Raw genomic sequence first — 18503 nt, 5'->3', positions numbered from 1 at the left:
TTTTTATTCATTTGTTTTTGACCTTACTGTTAAGGCTTTTTAAAAATAATTTCTTTTTAATGTGTATTTATTTTTGAGAGAGAGAGAGAGAGAGAGAGACAGACAGACAGACAGACAGAGTGAGCGGAAGAGGGGCAGAAAGAGAAGGAGACACAGAATCCAAAGCAGGCTCCAGGCTCTGAGCTCAGCACAGAGCCCGATGCGGAGCTTGAACTCATGAACCGTGAGATCATGACCTGAGCTGAAGTCGGACACCTAACCGACTGAGCCACTCAGGTGCCCCTCAAGGCTTTTTTTTTTTTTTTTTTTTTAAACAAAGCTATTATCATTGCTCAAAATGCAGTTTCCAACAGAGTGAAAATTGGTTTTTTGTTTGTTTTTCTAACGCCCTAACCCAGAGCATTTTTTGTCCTTGGATCAGGGTCTCCCTGAGATCTGAAAAGGGAGCACCCATTCGCCAGGAAATGGTTTTCTATGTGGTTCTAGAAAGACAAGCGTTCCCTGACTGAAGCTTCACCTTATCTGGAGTTGGGGATTGGTCCCAGGTCTAAAGAATGGCTCAGAGGCAGAACCCCTCTCCGGTCCCTCAGGAGCAGAGGAGCCATCCCTAATGAGCTCAGCCAGGCACTAGGTGACCCTCACCAAGTCCCCATGCGGTGAAACTACTGTGGGGCTTGTAACAGCCTAGAAGCCCCCAGCCTTTGGTGTCTGCAGCGACAGGACCTGGGAGACATTGAAGTCCCTTGGGTCCCGATCCTAAGAAAGAGATTTTTGCCTTCATGACTAAGTGGGCACTTCAGTGGGCTTGGAGGGGGCTTACCAGACCCAAAGATGCCTCGTTCCTTTGGCCGCCCTGAAGAAAGTGGCCATTGCAAGGAGGCCCAGCCAGTCATACCTCCCAACTAGTTGCAGGGGTGCATCTAGAGCTGAAATGCCCTTTCAGGGAGCCTCGCCCGCCGGCACGGGGCATCTCTTAATGTAGCTTCTGCTCTTGTGTCCTAGCTTGGTTGGCGCAAATGCTCTGTAAGTATCCAAACACCCTTACCTGAACAAGGCTCATCTTCCCCAGGTTCCCTCTCACTGCTGAGCCCCGTCTTGCACTCACCTCCACCGCAGCCCCTCTGCCCCTGTCTTTGGCTGGTGCTTCCTTACCCCTCGCTCTTCACCAGGCCTTGGACGGGGTGTGGACCTTTCTGATCCTTTGCCAATCTGGCCATCTTTATACCTCTTCTCTGCTTCTCCATTCCTGACCCACCAAACCTGCATCCTGAACATCCCTAACCAGACCTCCATCCTCCCTCCCCAACCACACCTGAAAATTAACATCCTTCCATGAGACACCCTAACTCTTGTCCCTCCTTTGAAGCTCATTCTTGACACGTCCACCACCAGTACCCCTCCTCACATGTTTTTTTCCTTCCTTTTCCTTCTCTGTGGGATATGATGGAGAAACGCCAGTGATGCCCAACATGGCCTTTCTGCAAATCATGGGTCACCACCCATTAGTGGATTGCAACCAACGACAAAAGAGAAAAAGAGGGGCACCTGGGCGGCTCAGTCTGTTGAGCATCCGACTCTTGATTTCAACTGAAGTCGTGATCTCAGGGTCATGGGATCAAGCCCTGAGTCTGGCTCCATGCTGAACATGGAGTATGCTTGAGATTCTCTCTCTCTCCCTCTCTCCCTCTACCCTCCCTTAAAAAAAAAAAAGAGGAAACAAAATATAACAGAAGATATCAGAGAGCATCACCCATAGTAAGGATAGCTATCGTTTTGTGACACTTTATAGTTTCAGTGCATGTTTGTTTCAAGTCTCAACAAAAAATATATTTCTCACTGGGGGTTGCAGCCCAAACAAGTTTGAAAGTCCCTCATCTACTAAAGAACCAACCCAAATGCTGAAGACACATTATTGAAAGTGAAGAGAGTGAGAAGTGGTTAAAGAAATTTGCATTATGGAGGCTCAGAGGGCCCTGTGATTCCTCCTTGGAAGGGCTGCAGGGGGGTGTCCATCCTCCTGACTGTTGGAGGAGGGAGGTACACTGAGGGAGCACTCCTAGGGAAGGTCTAGAAACTTCCAGATTCACACTCAGCACTCCAACTCAAATTTGCAGATAAATCAAAGATGGAAATCTTAATTCGTTGTAGTCAAGATCAAAAGAAAACTTAAAAGGAATATGTATCCACCAGAGAACTTTCCACACAACTTCATCTGCTACTTCCCTAGCCTATAAAAACAAAGCCCAGAGGACGTGTCCGTTGGGAGTGGGGTCTAGCCAAAGTCTGGAAATCTACCAGCTTCTTCAGTCGGATCATCAGATGCTACCAGTTAAAGTACATCAGGACACGAGTCTTGTCCCCACCGACAGACAGATGTCCCAGGCCTCCTCAGCTTTGGGCAGGCGTGGCCATGCCTGGAGTTACTGGCAGTAAAAGGTGAGCACGTTTTCCTGGTTTCCTCGGATCAGGATGACCGGAGGTCTGAGGTCCTGGGACAGCGTCTCCAACCAGGCCATGTACAGTGAGCTCGGACACTTTCCTTTCCTCCCTACAGGCAAGGTACTGCAAGGCAGGAAGAAGCGGCAGATGAAAAATTACCAGGAGGCCTTCCCCGCACAGCCCCCCCAGCTCATGACTTGCTTTCTGAATAGCAACTCTGTTTATGGAGTCCTTCACCACTCCTTCTTCCTAGCCACCCTAAGAACGATCTCCCCTTCTCCTTGAAAGCTCGACTCCAATGTACCTTTACCCACAAAGCTTGTGTAAACAAAGCCATGGCCCTGGTAAGACTCACACAATGACTTTCTCTCCATTCCAGAAAAAAAAAAAAAAAAAAAAAAAAAAAAGGCAAGCTTGCTCTTGCCCCAGGGCCTTTGCATGTGATGTTCTCCCCACCCAGAAGGCAGCGCCTCCAGCTCTCCACTTTGTCTCCTCCTTCAGATCATTCAGGCCTTGGCTTACAAGCACCTCCTTCTCTGATCACCTTATCCAGAGCCGGCCTGTGGGGGGGTGTGGGGGGGGCGTTGGTGATACAGTGGTTAACATAGCTGCCTTCCAGAGCAGGCCACTGTCTCTCTTTATCACAGCACCCTGTTTCATTGTCCTCACAGCCCTTCCCACTCTCCAAAACCTCTTTTCATTTGTTGTCTGTGCTGCTCACTATCCTTTCCCTGTGCCTAGAGCACAGACTGGTACAGTTGGGCCATCGCACGGGTGATCTCACCCCCTCAGGCCCCTCGAGTCGTGCCAGCCTGTGGCCACAACAGTGTGATACGCTCATATGTTTCAGTGTGTTCTTGTCCTGGCTCCTGCCGTCTATGTGAGGCCCTGGGAGCAGTACTCCCCCCTTGCCTTGGGACAGCCCTTTGTCCACACTGCAATGCCCTGCAAATAACGAGGTGCCCTGGGGCAGCCGTTCAACCACATAATTACGGCTATTTCAGGAAGTGACTTTTCCACCACCTTAAGATTCCAGAAATACTTCAGGATGACGGCGGCTGCCCTGCTCTTGGCTCCAGGAGAAGGCGAAGTATCTCACAGGCCCAGCGGGCGTTACATGAACTTGAGACACCGGCATCTCACACGGGGGCTGCACTTTACAGTCTGTTTTCCTACGGTCCATCCCAACTGTTATTTCATCTGAACTTCAACACAACCCCGGGGGATGGGCAGGGCCTGCAGCAACCCCCCCATCTTCCCAGCTGAGGGCACCCGGGCAGAAAGGAAGACTGAGCGACTCTGGGCTGCAGAGCACGGGCGGGAGCTGGCAGCAGGGAAGCTGTGAGCAAGGCTCTGCCCCTCCTCGGTCACGTGGCTTTGGCAGGTGGCTCACTGCCCTAAGGTGAGGACACACCAACCCCCCCTCACAGGATGCTTGTGAGCTCTACAGAGGACAAAGCACACAAAGGGAGCCACGCAATGCCTGGCACACAGCAAGCACCTCCTAATGCCAGCCACTGATGTCGCACTCCTTACTTAGCGGCCAGAAAGGACAGAGCTAGTGCGTGGCAGAGCTGGGGCTCCAACCACAGTCTGGGATCACCCCCCCCTCCCCCGCCAGCTGCCTCTGCTCACTGCAACCCTCACCTCTGCTGAGAAGGCCAACCAGGGTCCCTGAGCAGCTGTCTCTTATTTAAAAGTCCAGCCTCAAAGCCTCCCTTGGGACCACCTCTACCCTCCTTTAGAAACCAAGTTCCCTAGGGGGTGCCTGGGTGGCTCAGTCGGTTAAGCATCCAACTTTGGCCGAGGTCATGATCTTGTGGTTCATAGGTTTGAACCCTGTGTCATACTCTGCACTGACAGCCCAGAGCCTGCTTTGGATTCTGTCTCTTTTTCTCTCTCTTTCAAAAATAAACAAACATTGCAGGGGCGGGGGCGGGGGAGGGGGGCGGAAAGCAAGTTCCCTAGGACTGGGAAAGGTGGCAGGAACAGGGGTATTTCAATCAGCTAGTGTCACCACAGTTAGGACATGTTTGTGTCTGGTGACACTCAGGGGAAGGGAAGTGGAAAGATCGAAACCCAACTTTTCTGATTTAACAGGCTGAAGTTTCAGTTACATTGAAAGACTCTCCGGGAACTCCCACGTCATTCTCAGGCACTGAAATCAGAAATTTCAAAGCTGGTGGCTCCATTACCAGGGGCAGGGGACACCCATCACTCCTGCTGTGGCCTTTCAAGCTTCAGCACCACGTTCCCTTCCCCAGCGGAGCCTGTCCACCTGTCCTCCCTTTGCGCTCCACCCTAGGCGCATCACTCCTGTTCCCAGGATTAACAGCTTTCAGCTGTTAATCTTTAGAAATAACGCTGCTCCAGAATAAAGGAACCTTTTGTTCAGATTTGCATCTGACCTGGATCCAAGGTTTCAGAAAACAATCCCCATTTCACAGCTGTGGGATCCCGGGCAAGTTGCCCTAACTCCCCTGAGACTCAGTTTCCTCATCTTCAATGTGTGTGTGTGTGTGTGTTGTGGGGGAGACAGGTGTAAAACAGAAGCACTTCACAGCGTTGCGAAAATTACTAAGGCCCAATGCCCGAGTGTGGCATAGAAGCTCGATCGACAAGATGCAATGTCGACGACTACTATTGCCTTTGAGGAGGGCGTCTTTATGGAAGAAAGACGGGTCCAAACCCAAAAGTGGGACCAGAGACAGGTTGTTCATCTCAGCAAAAGTTATCGGGCTGGCTTATCATCCTATAAGGCTGGTTTATCAGCTGCTCAGGTTAAGCTGAACTCAAACACGGGCCATTAATCAGATAAACCGCTGATGGGTACAGAGCAAACACCAAGTTCTGCCCCAAACCTGCTCTAGAAAATGGTCCAAGTGCGCTCTTCAAGATGCTGAAAAATGTAATTTTATCTTTTCACCGCGGCCTGGGAGGATTCTTTTCCTTCCTCGGAATTTCTGGGGAATGCAGTTTCCTTGACTCTGCCCCAGACACTGATCTGGAGGGAACAGAGGAACTGGCCATTTTGCTCAGTGCCCCGGTGGTTCTGATGGAAGTGACCCTTGCTGAACTTGTAGAAACACTGGTGGGCGTGTCTCCGGGGTGGAGATGGGCAATGCCCAGGTGTGGCCGCCGTGCCCTCCCAGTGAAGGTGGCCCAACGGCCGGGGACCCTTTGTGCAGCAGATGTAGCTGGTCCCATGGGTTCGGACACTATGCACAGGCATCTTCTCTAAGATGTCTGGACCCATGATTATTTGTACCTGCCAATCCCACGAAGGTTGGTGGGGGTGGGGGACTGGCTTTCCCTCTGAGGTCCCGGGGATTGGGAAGTGGGAAGGGAGAGGTATCAGCGGGGGCTCATCTCCCAGGATGAAACTGCTCGACTTATGGCTTGAGAGACTGACTCATTTTAGTGGCAAGTAAACTTAGAATCACAGCATGTTAGAGTCAAGGACAACCTTGGAAATAATTAGGTTTAACTCTTCTCTATTATCAGGGAGACGGAGACACAGAGAAGTAGGGTTACTTGCTCAAGGCCACAGAGTGAGCTAACGACAGCAGAGACAAAATGCAAAAAACCTGCTTCTCAGGGGCACCTGGGTGGCTGGGTCGGTTAAGCCTCCAACCGGTTAAGCCTTCGGCTCAGGTCATGATCTCACGGTTCCTAAGTTCAAGCCCTGCATTAGTCTCTGTGCTGACAGCGTGGAGCCTGCTTGGGATTCTCTCTCTCCCTCTCTTTCTGCCCCTCCCCTGCTCATGCTCTCTCTCTCTCAAAATAAATAGGTAAACAATGAAAAAAATTTTTTTTGAAAATCCCACTTCTCTTGGCTCAGTTAAACATCCAACTTCGGCTCAGGTCATGATCTTGCGGTTTGTGGGTTTGAGCCCCGAGTCGGGCTCTGTGCTGACAGCTCGGAGCCTGGAGCCTGCTTCGGATTCTGTGTCTCCCTCTCTCTCTGCACCCCGCCCCCTCACTTTGTCTCACTCTGTCTCTCAAAAATAAATAAATATATTAAAAAAATCAAAAACAAAATCCCACTTCTCCGAACACAGGTAGCACTCATGAAGAGGTGGTTTCGCACACACCAGGTACCACACCCAAAGAAAGTTCCGGGGAGTCAACCCAGGATGCAGCCATCCCCACTGTCTTGCACTCTGACCCAGTCCACAGCCTAGTCCAGCCTTGCCCTGGGAGCATTCTCTGCTGGGCGTTGGCCAGAGGCTCACAAATAAACCCAGCTCTTTCTCTTACCACAGTTTGCACATCAAAGAAACACGAAGCGCTTCCTTTGTACAAAAAATGATCTCCCTACCGGCCCCGGGGAGCACTGCTCCCGCAGAGCCAGCCACGTGGGCGTGCAACCCGTGCAGTCGCGCGGGGCCCCTGCACTTGGAAGGGTCCCACGCTGGGTTTAATCCTCTGCTGCCGCCATCTTGCCATCCTTAATAACGTTTGAACACATTTTCATTTTGCTTTGGGGCCTCCAAGTGGTGTGCTGGATCCTGGTTTCAGGAGAGGAAAAACCAGTCTCCGCAGGCTTCTGGGCTGTCCCGAGGAACTCCCCGGTGACTAGCCCTCAGGAAATGTGAGCCAGGTCAGCTAGCTGCCTTGCCCCATAGCCCCATTCCCTGGGAGCTGGGCTTCTCTCAGGGAGGGTGCTCAGAGGGCTTGGCCGACCATGTTTTTCCCCCCCGCCTCCGAGAGAATAGAGCCACCCTGAGACCCTCAGTGCCCCTGCCACCTGTCCCCTCGCCTTCCGCATACTCAGAGGTGGCCCATAACCGGACACGGCCAGCAGCAGCGGAAGCCGGAGGGTCTGACGGGCATGGAGCCTGGGATGTTGAGCCTCTCCTTCTGCTGCCCAGGCTTGGCACCAACATCAGTCGGGGGTGGCCAGTGGCCAAGAAGGGCCGGGTGATTCCCAAACAACCAGGAATTGATTTTCTTCTGGAATGGACTGGGTCCTCTTTGCCAAGCTGAGTTTGGCAGGAAAAGGAGGCGAACGAGGAAAGACCATGGTCAGGGGAGTCCGTGAGGCCTGGGACGTGTGAGGCCCTAGACCTCTGCCAGCTGGCACTCAGGCGAGGGGGGTGCGGCGGACGCAGGCCCAGCCACGTGCTAACGAGCCACCCGGACTGTGTTTCCTGGAACTTCGGGCCCTTCCGCCTCACAGGGGAGGGCTCGGGTCCCCAGCCCTCCTGAGGTGCGCACCTCCTGAATCCCTTCCCAGAGCGGACGCCCCGGGCCTCTGCGACAGGCTTCCCCTCCCACCGGGGACCACTTACATGACCACTAGAGCAGCGTCCTGGGAGGAATCCAGCAGGATCTCGTTCAGCCTCACCTGCCGAAGGGACTGGAACGAAAAGCCACGTGGTCACTGCCTACATTCTTGGGAAACGTCCCCGCTAAGCCCACCAGCCTCTTTTAACATTCAAACCAGATGCACGAATTGTTCCCCCTAAACTATTACAGACTCTCCTTCCTCTGAGATGGAAGGGGCCCCTCAGAGTCACTGAGTGCCAAGTTCACCTTGAGAAGCCCTCCGTGGCTTTTCCTTGCCGGACCTTATTACCACGACTGGGGGCGTAGTCGGGGGGAGCGAGCGCCTTCTGTGGTGCGGAGGGAGCTGGGTCTGAATCTCAGCCCTGATAGCTCACAGCAGAGAGAACCCGGGCAAGGCATGCGGGCCCCCCACGCTTCACTGTCTTCGCTGCAAAATGGGTAGGATAATCCCCTCCCTGGGGGAATTTGGGCAGCGTCGAGAGCGATGACCCATGCAAATCACCAAGCCGAGGTCCTGGCGTGTGGAAGCCTCTCGATAAGGTAGAGTCGGAGCAGAGGTGGAACATGCCATCTCCTTCTCTGCACCAGGCCAAGCCAGAGCCTTCTGGGGACACTATGCTTTATCCGGCATTTCCCAAGGAGCTGTGGGCCCTCTGGGGCAGAGCCTCAGGGCTGTGACAGATCAGAACTCCCCAAAGCTTACGTGAGGTTGGGTTGGGAGGCTCCCTCCCACCCCAAGACCTGTCTCCAGATGGTTCAGAAATGATTGACACTCAAGAGTCTGACCGTGGGAGGACACCCCAAAGAAGGAGGGAAGTGAGTTCACTGAGATCCCAGACTCCGGATCCTGCACTGGTGACGTTTGCAGGGAGTAATTCTTCCTTGCGGGAAGGTGGGATGGGATGGTGTCCCAGAGTGTGCTACATGTCCTCTAAGGGGCAAAGTGGGGGTGGGGGGAACCCCGACCCAGAGCACACAGGGAGCAGAACTGTGATCCCCAGGCGCTCCCACAGCTCGCCCCACCGCAGAGTGGCCACGGCAGCCACCACTTTCCTTTAGGCCTTGAAAGAGCCTGGAAGCTGCTACCTGGGCAGGGGCATCCATGGCTTTAGGCTGCTTGTGGGATGGGGTCCACAGGCTAAGGGGAGCCACCAGGCAGCTTGTTGGCCCATAGCACGAGGTCTACCTTGACCTTTGCCACCTGTCTCAGGAATCCCTCCCACCAGCCATAGAGAGGAGAGGAAGAGCTGCGGCCAGTCCATTGCCATGGCCGGGGGTGACTCAAATGGGCAGGAGGACCAGGCTCTCGTGCCAAGAATGGCTCTGAGTTCCATGACTGGGCTACCAACATCGGTGGCTTGAGGATACCCCAGAGGCTGGGGCATGGTAGAGGGGGAGGGTTAAGAGGAGAACGTTAAGAAAGTTCAGATCAGGGGCGCCTGGGTGGCTCAGTGGGTTAAGCATCGGACTCTTGATATCGGCTCAGGTCATGATCTCACAGTTCATGGGTTCCAGCCCCTGCATCAGGCTCCATGCTGACAGTGCAGAGCCTGCTTGGGATTCTCTCTCTCCCCCTCTCTCTTTCTCTTTCTCTCTCTTCCCCTCTCCACTCACTCACTTGCTCTCTCCCAAAATAAATAAATGAGCTTAAAAAAAAAAAAAGAAAGAAAGTTTAAGACAGATACGGCACATGGCCCTGACCCAGAGGAGGGCCTTGACCCCCACCCACCCCGGCAAGGCCCTTCTCTCTCTGGTACCTTGACTCTGTTCTTGTTAATCTCCTCATCTGAGATCTTCCAGGGGCAGTCCCGCCTCATCTCGGTGACAGCAGCCTCATCCTTGAAGCCGTCATTCAGGCGGAAGGGTGCAATCATGTCCTCAAACCTCTTGGTGCTAGGGACAGAGACAGGAGGTGAGACCAGGTGAGATGGCCCAGTTTCCATGGGAACCAGGTCCCCCGAGGGAGATGGGCATGGGAACCAAAGGGACGTTCTTTATAGGCTGAACCCATTCTGCCACTGCGGTTTACATCAAAGCAGCTTCTGCGCAGAAATCGGCACTGACGCTGGCTGTGGCATTCAGCCAACCTTCCGCAAGCTGTCCACACGACCGCCTCGGGATCCACTTCTACCCACTCGACCGGTCCCCAGGTAGCTCCTGAGTACCATCCTGGGCCAGGCTTTGTGCTACTTGCCAGGGAACAAACCCCACAACGTCCGCTATCTACAGAGCGCACAGTCTGCTGGGCAATAAACAGGCCAATATAGAGGGGAAGTTTCCTGAAGGCACAAACTGAGTACCAGGACTGGGAATATTTGGGGTGGGGAAGGCCTTCCTGAAGCTGAAGGATGCCTGTCCTTCTGAAGCCAGCTCCTCACAGGTCAGCGGGTGCTGAAGCACACAGAACTGGAGGTGCAAAGGCCCTGAGGCGGAAGTGTGTTTGGTGTGTTTGGGGAGCAGCAAAGGAGCCAGTATGGCCAGAGCAAGGTGAGTGGGGCACCCAGATCAGACAGGCCTTCGTTATTTGCCCTGAGTGAGACAGGAAGCTGTCTGTGGCTGTTCTGTGACTTGACTTACATTATTTAAAATAGAAATTGGGACTGGTCAGCATTCAGATGAAGCCGCCTGAAGCCATATGGATGGATGAGCTCACATGGGGGACAGAGTCAAGAGAAAAAAATGTCCAGGGCCCAATCCCAAGGATGTAGACTAGTTTATATCAGATAAAGGAGGAATAATCAGCAATTAAAACTGGAAAGTAGGATGGGGCACCTCGGTGGCTCAGTCGGTTGAGCGGCTGACTTCGGCTCAGGTCATGATCTCGCGGTCCGTGAGTTCGAGCCCCACGTCGGGCTCTGTGCTGACAGCTCAGAGCCTGGAGCCTGTTTCAGATTCTGTGTCTCCCTCTCTCTGACCCTCCCCCGTTCATGCTCTGTCTCTCTCTGTCTCAAAAATAAATAAACGCTAAAAAAAAAAATTAAAAAATAAAATAAAAAACTGGAAAGAAGGATCACTAAGGTAGGAGAGATCCTGTCAAGGGCGACGTCTCCAGAGCCAAAAGAACTGTTTCAGGAAGGATCGCTGTGTCAAATGTAGTGGAGAGGCAGAGAAAGATAAGGACAAGGTGGTGCGGAGGTGAGCACTGACGCTGGCGAGGGTGATTTCCGTGAGGTAGTGGCCACGAAGGGCTTAAATCTCTTTGGAGAAGTTTGTGCAAAGGAGGAGACAGTGGGCCAGGAAGTGGAGGCAGAGAGGGGCCAAGGCGGGGGTTTTAAAGATCAGGGCTGCTGGATGGGGTCTGCGTGCTTTTGCTCTCAGTCTCCTCCCTGCTGGAAGGTATTCCCCAGTGTCTCTGCTCGAGGCCTTTCTCAAGGCTTTGCCAACAGAGACAGCTGCATTGTCTTGTGCGTTCTGGTCCGTGTCTGCAGCGTTCTGATGGCTCTTGACTTCCTCTAGCCTGCACTTGGGCCAGAGTAAACCCTGGTGGTGGGAGCTGTGATTACTCACCTCTGCCCCAACACACAGTAGGGGCCAGTATACCCATCACCACTGACTAGTTCCTTTCTTGATTTCCTTTCCTTTCCAGGAAATGGGGAATCTAAGGGAGAATTAAGAGGTCGGATGGACCTTACTTTTTACTAGGGAGGTGGAGTGCTGGAAAACCTCGATTAGACTGATTTGCAGAAAGCAAACCCTATTGTAAACGTCTTAGTTTCAGAATATGAAATTGAATCATTGAGCAAGCAAATAATCTTCCTTCTGACCCCACCACTGAGCCTAGCTACAAGTTCACATGGGGGTGTTGCTTAAAGTCTGTGTGCTTGCTGTTGTGGGGGTGGGGGGAGAGGAGGAGAGCCGTGGCCCAGACCATTCAACATTCGCCCCACTCTAAGCACCGATGTATTTATAAAAATAACATCAGGGGCTGTCGCTGCCATGTTTCTGCCTCAGGGACTTTGCACCTTCAGTTCTGGAATGTGCCTCTGCCACGGCCCCTGCCCTCCAGCCATGTGCTTCTGGGCCTGTGACTCTGCCAACCCTGGCCACAGCCAACTGGAGCAAAGGTAGCCAAGAAATAGGCTTTGCGGCAACCTCTACCTTCGCCTGGCAGGAAGAGATAAACTAGGCCAGTCATAGTTCCTTTCTCAGGAACTTAAATTAGGCAATGCCTAGAGAAGGAGTAAGTTCGTAGTGGAGCTGAGACCTCACAAAAAGGTCAAGGTCTAGAGCTCAGAAGCCACAAGTAGGCAGAAGCCATCAATCTGGCATTTTTGAACATCGACTCAGGACTGTCTTTAAGACAGTGGTTCTCAAAGTTGGGTGCCTGGACCAGCACCTGAGAGCTTATTAGAAATGCAAGTTCTCAGGCACTGACCCAGATCTGCTGACTCAGCATCTTGGGGCAGGGGGCGGGGGAGGGGGACCCAGCAAGCTGTGTTGTCATACGCCCTTCCGTGTGATTTTGACAGGGGCCAAGGTTTGAGAACCACTGCTTTATGAAAACATTCAGGGTGTTGGAGAAAATTTAGAAACTTATGAGTAGCAAGCAGTGGGAAGTGTGAAGCCAGACATCCCCCCACCCCCCCGCAGGTCCTTGGGGAGGGTGGGGGGTGGGGTCCCTTCAGGATGAAACACCTGCCTCCCCTCGAGGGGCAGAGCAGCCAGGACGCGCGCCAGCGTGAAACACGCGCTCTGAGAAAAGCACGAACTGACCATTCACTATCCTCCAGCCCAGCTGTGTTTCTGGCAAAGCCCAGAGCTCTGATATGCAAAGGAAGAAACACTGGCAGGAAAAGAAGCGGCTGCAAACTCCTACCCCTTCCTCTTTCTTCCCCTGAGCCCCGTGTAGGTGGCTGCCTGCCCGTGGCTCACCAGACACACAGGGGCAACACGCACAGAGGTCTGCAGGGCACATGGCTGGTCCTTCTGCCTGGGAAGGAAGTCACCGCAGAGAACTTACTGCTCAGCCCGCGGCTTCTGGTTGATGTCGGGAAGGACGTGAACGTCGTGGAATCCCAGTCGGAACTTGCTCAACAGAGAAATGATCCTGGAAGGTGGAGAGTTCTAAACATGAGCTCTTCCCGTCAACGGGTTGGTCTTGAGTGTCTACCGAGGACCCCGCAGCGAGTACAGCAGATCAAACCCTGCCCTCAGGGAGTTTGCATTCAGGACAAGAGCCGAATACTGATAGAGTAGGTCAGATGATGACGAGCAATGTGGAAAAGTGATGAAGCAGGGTTTCCCCGAGTATCTCCGTACTATACTAGCACACCTTACGGTTTAATGTGTCTATACATCTGCCGGGGACCTTGTCACAATACGCAGTCTGATTCACCTGGCCGGGGGCGGGGGCCTGGGATTCTGCATTCTGATAAGCTCCCAGGTGATGTATACGGCTGCTCCACGGACCACACTTTGAGAAACAAGGGTCTAAGGGATGGGAAGGTAAACCACAGGAAATTACAGGGTGGGCTAAGGAAACAGAGATGCCACACATGAGCTAAATGAAGAACCAGGAGCGACAGCCACATAGCACTGGCTTTGCATGCAACAGGGGAGGAGACGCCAACGCCATGGTTTGTGGCAGTCAGGGAGGGCTTCATGGAGGAGGCGGCAAGCTAGCCAGACAGTGCCTGGTGTGTAAGATTACTATAAGGGGGTGTGGTGTCCACACCGGAGCCTTCTAAATTATATACCTGACTTGGCTCTAGCCCACCCACTGCACCAGAATTCCTGGACGGGACGGGACTTTGGGGATACTCCAGAATGAGCTGGCAGGGTTTGAGTGCATGGGGGTGGGAAGTCCCAATGAGTGAGAACATGGGGGTGCAGGGGGTGAAGGGGGAGCAGTGAGCGGCTAGCTGGGGGAGGCAGGAGGGAGGGATAAACCTTAAGGATCAGGCTGGGGCCCAGGTATCAAGCTGCTGTTGGCCCCTGAACTCGGGAGTGAAATTAGGAAGCAGAGCTGTGGGCAGATGTGTTGGTGTGCAGTGTGGGGGTGGCAGGAGGCAGCACAAGCGTGGTCTTGGGGTCACAGAGAGGGGGGAAGAGGGCTTGGCCTGGTGGAGGGACGGTTGGGAGGCAGAGAACACGCTACAACCTTCCCATGCAGGACAGCCCGTGACCCCCACGGGGCCATGGTCTTGAGCTCAACTAAACCTGCTGAGCCCGGCTTCCATCGGGGGCTGGAACTGGAAGCTGAGCCGGCAAAGCAGCCTTCCTGGCCTGTTTCTGGAGATCACAGAGAAGCTAGATCCTGCTCTTTCTAAGCAACGCTTTCCTCGGCACTGCTGGGAAGGGCCTTCCGGTATAGAAGCTCTCAGCAGGGGTGAGGACAAGGAGATGGGGTTGCTGGGCACCCTTAACTCTCACAAGGGGTGACTGAGAAGGCATCATGGGGACGTAGTCCTGGTGCAGGACCAGGGTGGCAAGGCCACAGGGTCCCGGCCCTGGGGCGTCGTGGCTGGGATTGTTGCAGAGGGCACCAGAGGCTGGGCGGAGTTTCTTCTCTTTCCTTTTCGACTTAGAAACTTAGCCACATCTTAAAAGGAAATGTCATATGGCAATGTTCAAGAGAAAACCAGCATCTCCTGGCGGAGAGAGGCGCTCAGTAAAACCCACAAACCACCATGGCTAAGTTGTGACCGGTAGCCGTTGCCGGCCAAGCTCCCCAGCCAGGCCTGTTCTTTCCGGGTGAGGCAGATTAGCCTGGGTTTCCCGGCAGAGGGCCCTTCTCCTGTGGAGTGAGCCACACAATTGGAGGAGAATTAAACGTCACTTCCCACCAAGAAATTCAGTAGGATCCGCGGCCCCGTCTCCTGGCCACGGAAGTCACCTCCTGTCTCACCAGGAACAGCATCCCAAGCTCGGGGGGATGTCGCCCTGAAGGATCCTCAGCCCCCCTCACCTCTCAGCAGGAGGGGCCTTCTCCATCCTTCCTTTCACACAGATTTCTCCTTGAGCAGATTTTGTGGTTTTAAAGTGTAACACTCCTCCCCCTCATGGCTGGAACTAGAGCGCCTGCCGCTTATTAAAAGGGGGACAGGACACCGAAGCCTGCCCCGGCCCAGAGCCCCCTCACCGCTGCTGTGACCTGGGGAGAGCTGAGCCCACCCGGGGCAGTGGTGCAGGTGCGGGTAGCGGGGGTGGGGGCACCCCTGGGGAGAGCCGGGCTGGCGCTGGACCAGCAGCCCCCACTTACGCCTTTCTCTCCTGGTCCATCCTGTTGATCTGGCCCCCCACGAACACGCGGATCCTGCATTTGTTCCACCTCTTCTTGCGGCCGAGGAGATAGGGGATGAGGAGGGTGAGGCCTGGCAAGGAGGGTCCCCGTAAATCAAGAGGGAAGTGCTCGCAGGACCAAACACCCTCCGGGTTCTCGCCCCGCTCTGCCACTGGCAAACCTCTTCCCCTGGCAAACCTCTTCCCCTCTCTGGGCCTCAGTTTACCCATCGGTATAACGAGGGTGCTAGACTAAAGCAGGGTGGCACACACGGGGCTCTGTGGGCTGGGGTTCATTTGGCCTGCATGATGTTTTTATTCTATTTATTTGTTAATATAATGTATTGTCAAATTGGCTAACATACAGCGTGTAAAGTGTGCTCTTGGTTTTGGGGGTAGATTCCCATGATTCGTCACTTACATACAACCCCCCAGTGCACATCCCAACAAGTGCCCTCCTCAATGCCCATCACCCATTTTCCCCTCTCCCCTAACCACGCTCAGATTGTTCTCTGTATTGAAGAGTCTCTTATGGCTTGTCTCCCTCCCTCTCTGTTTGTAACTATTTTTCCCCCTTCCCCTCCCCCATCGTCTTCTGTTAAGATGCTCAGGATCCATATGTAAGTGAAAACATATGATATCTTTCTCTGACTGACTTTTTCACTCAGCATAATACCTTCCAGGACCATCCACGTTGCTGCAAATGGCATGATTTCATTCTTTCTCATCTGCATGATGTTTTTAAATAAGTGAGCTGACATTTAATAATTGGGGGCTCCTGGGTGGCTCAGTCGGTTAAATGTCCAACTGCAGCCCAGGCCAGAATCTCACAGTTTGCGGGTTCGAGTCCCACATCGGGCTCTGTGCTGACAGCTCAGAGCCTGGAGCCTGCTTTGGATTCGGTCTCTCCCTCTCTCTCTGCCCCTCCCCCGCTTGCACTCTGTCTCAAAAATAAATAAGCATTGGGGCGCCTGGGTGGCTCAGTCGGTCAAGCGTCCGACTTCGGCTCAGGTCACGATCTCGCGGCTTGTGAGTTCGAGCCCCGCGTCGGGCTCTGTGCTGACAGCTCAGAGCCTGGAGCCTGTTTCAGATTCTGTGTCTCCCTCTCTCTCTGACCCTCCCCCATTCATGCTCTGACTCTCTCTGTCTCAAAAATAAATAAACGTTAAAAAATAAATAAATAAATAAATAAATAAATAAATAAGCATTAAAAAAATACGTTTATAATAAGTGGGGGCTTTGCATGTGAAAATCTGGATTGATGGCATTTTTTGAAGATGAAAGATTTGACCAATGGATGGGAACCCTCATCCTTCCTTGTCATCCCTTCATAGAAGGCCAAGAGCAGCTGTCACTCATCACTGCATAACCCTGGACAAATTACGTCACCACTCTATGTCTCAGTTTCCTTATTTGTAAAGGAGTCTCAAACAACTTCCTACCTAGGGATTGCATTAGGTTAGCCCACGGAAAGCACTTAATGTCAAGCAAGGGTAAGCGTTCTCTCTATATTAACTTTCACCAACAGGATACATACTACTGGAGCGGGAACATTTTCTGTCTACCTGGGGCCCTATTTCTGTCTACATGGAATAATAAAGCTGAGAGGCATGTATCTTAAGAAAAATGGGAGAGGGTATATTTCTCTGGGAACAGAAGAACATTCCTACAGCTTTTCTGTGCACTGGCCCATCTCCCCCAGTTATGGCGGGTGCCCGTGGCTCCTAAGGCCCAGCTTGTCTGAACATTCCATCCTGTGCCAAACTCAGCTCCTCCTATAAAGTGCTCTATTTTACAGCTGAAACACTGGGGCCAAGAGAGGGGCCTGGCCAGGCTCCCCCAAGCCCAGAGGTGGGCCCAAAGGCCCCTATTCCCCTTTTCTGGGCCCCGGGGTCCCTCTAGGAACCTTGTCCAGAGTGGCCAGGAAGGGTAGGCCATGTAGGGAAGACAGCCTTGGGGAGAGCTGGTGTCCAGGGGGGCACTGACCTCCGTCGTCAAATAGCCAGTAGATGTCTATGGTCTTCTTGCCCTGCTCAGACTGGAAGATGGTGCTGGCCTGCTCCTCCCGTACCAGGGCCTCGGGGTCCACTGCGGGAGCACAGGGGCAGGTCACCTCAGAGCAGTGCACATTCAAATGCCTGTGTCTGTCTGAAAACAGAGCCACCTGCCCTGTGAGGTGGGCTCGCTGTCACCCGGGCCACGCACACAGCGGCCAGAAGCACCCTGCTCAGGGCATGCATGGTGGGGACTGGCCCGGATCACCACCAGTGGCTCTCCTGACAGTGAGACCCTCATACCCGATTGTCAGGCAGGTGGACCAGGAGCGGCAGTCCCAGACATGCAGTGCTAGGACGTGCCCCTCCCTTGCTCCTAGCGTCTCTCTCCCAGGATTCTGGTGGGCATTGGAGACCAGGGACCATTCTCTTAAAAACAACCCTGTGCCCCTCTCAAATGCCCACCGGATGCCCCCAACTCCTGTGCTGTTTCCCTGCCTCCCAGAGCATCAGTGGGAAAGGACTGAAGGAGAAGCCTACTCCTCTCCTCCCTGACATCTGAGTGTGGCCAGGTGCCTTTGGAGGGTCGGACATGGGCTGCAGAGCCAGCTGGGTGGGTCCTCACAATGTCAGGATACTGAATTCCCAAAGAGGGCTGTGATGTTGAATATTGCCCCAGCCCACCTGCTCTGGCCCCCAGTTACCCATCCCCAAGGGTCTCGAGCACCTCCTGCCCTTGACCAGCTTCCCTCATGGCCCCCCACTAGCTGCCCCACGAGGTGAGAGCGCCTTGAGTGGGGTGGGGACTGACGTGTGCCTGAGACCGATGGCCTGGCCCCGCTGGTGCCGGCTTCTTTGCTGTCCTCCGCTGGGTCAAACACTGGGTCAAACACTGGGTTAACTGCAAGAGAGGGGACAGTTTTGTTCCCAGGCTCTCCTTGCCTAGGGCACTTCCAGGCTCCCCCTTATACTGGAAAGTCCTGACTCCTCACCTTCCACTGACCTGGCCCCTGCCCCTGAGCCAGGAGCCCTCACAGCATCTCCCCTTCTCAGCCAAAGTCCCCCTCCTCCGAGAGGCCTTTCGGACCACGAGCCCTGTGTCGGCGTCACTGTCTAAAATGACTTGTGGGTCCATTGCACTTCCTATGGGAACAGCAGCTTCCCAGGGGCAGACTTTGTTTTACCCCTGCAGTACCCCTAGCGCCTAGCACAACGTCTGTCAGGAGCACGGGCTGCTGTTTGGTAAATATTGGTTGCATCAATATTCATTGCACAGCCGCTGTGTGCCAGGCATGCTGTCTGCACAGGGTGATATGGGTCAGCACGCCCCGGTCCCCACCTGCCAGAACTGTAGCATCCGTACCTGTCAGCTCCCCCTGTGCCGCCCCCACTTATTTTCTAGACCATATATTATTTCTTTCAGCCCTGCAAACATGACTAATTCAGGGTCTGCAGATTCCCGCATGACTAAACGTAAAACACATCCCTCCTCGGTGCCCCAAAGACGGTCTCGGAGATGTCCTGTCTCCGTGGCCTTTCTCTGTGTATTTTCATATT

At 53.7% G+C, this 18503-nt stretch overlaps 1 protein-coding gene across 3 annotated transcripts in view; it reads right to left on the bottom strand.

Moving 5' to 3' along the window:
* Positions 1 to 2420: 2420 nt before the first annotated feature.
* Positions 2421 to 18503, bottom strand: part of SLC12A3 (solute carrier family 12 member 3) — a 37227-nt gene continuing 21144 nt past the window's right edge. For 2 of the 3 annotated variants that reach the window (XM_007090194.3, XM_007090195.3), the window contains exons 20-26: positions 17758 to 17847; positions 16939 to 17040; positions 14933 to 15044; positions 12692 to 12778; positions 9489 to 9624; positions 7734 to 7801; positions 2421 to 2562 (exon numbers count right to left, since the gene is read on the bottom strand). In XM_007090194.3, coding sequence (XP_007090256.2) covers positions 2421 to 2562; positions 7734 to 7801; positions 9489 to 9624; positions 12692 to 12778; positions 14933 to 15044; positions 16939 to 17040; positions 17758 to 17847 — 737 coding nt within the window. Of the gene's footprint in view, positions 2563 to 7733; positions 7802 to 9488; positions 9625 to 12691; positions 12779 to 14932; positions 15045 to 16938; positions 17043 to 17757; positions 17848 to 18503 lie in introns of all 3 variants that reach the window. The other variant, XM_042968789.1, reaches the window with a different exon arrangement.

The sequence above is a fragment of the Panthera tigris genome, chromosome E2 (assembly GCF_018350195.1).
Source record: "Panthera tigris isolate Pti1 chromosome E2, P.tigris_Pti1_mat1.1, whole genome shotgun sequence".
In the NCBI taxonomy this organism is placed as follows: domain Eukaryota; kingdom Metazoa; phylum Chordata; class Mammalia; order Carnivora; family Felidae; genus Panthera; species Panthera tigris.
This window is presented reverse-complemented; position numbering and strand designations above follow the sequence as displayed.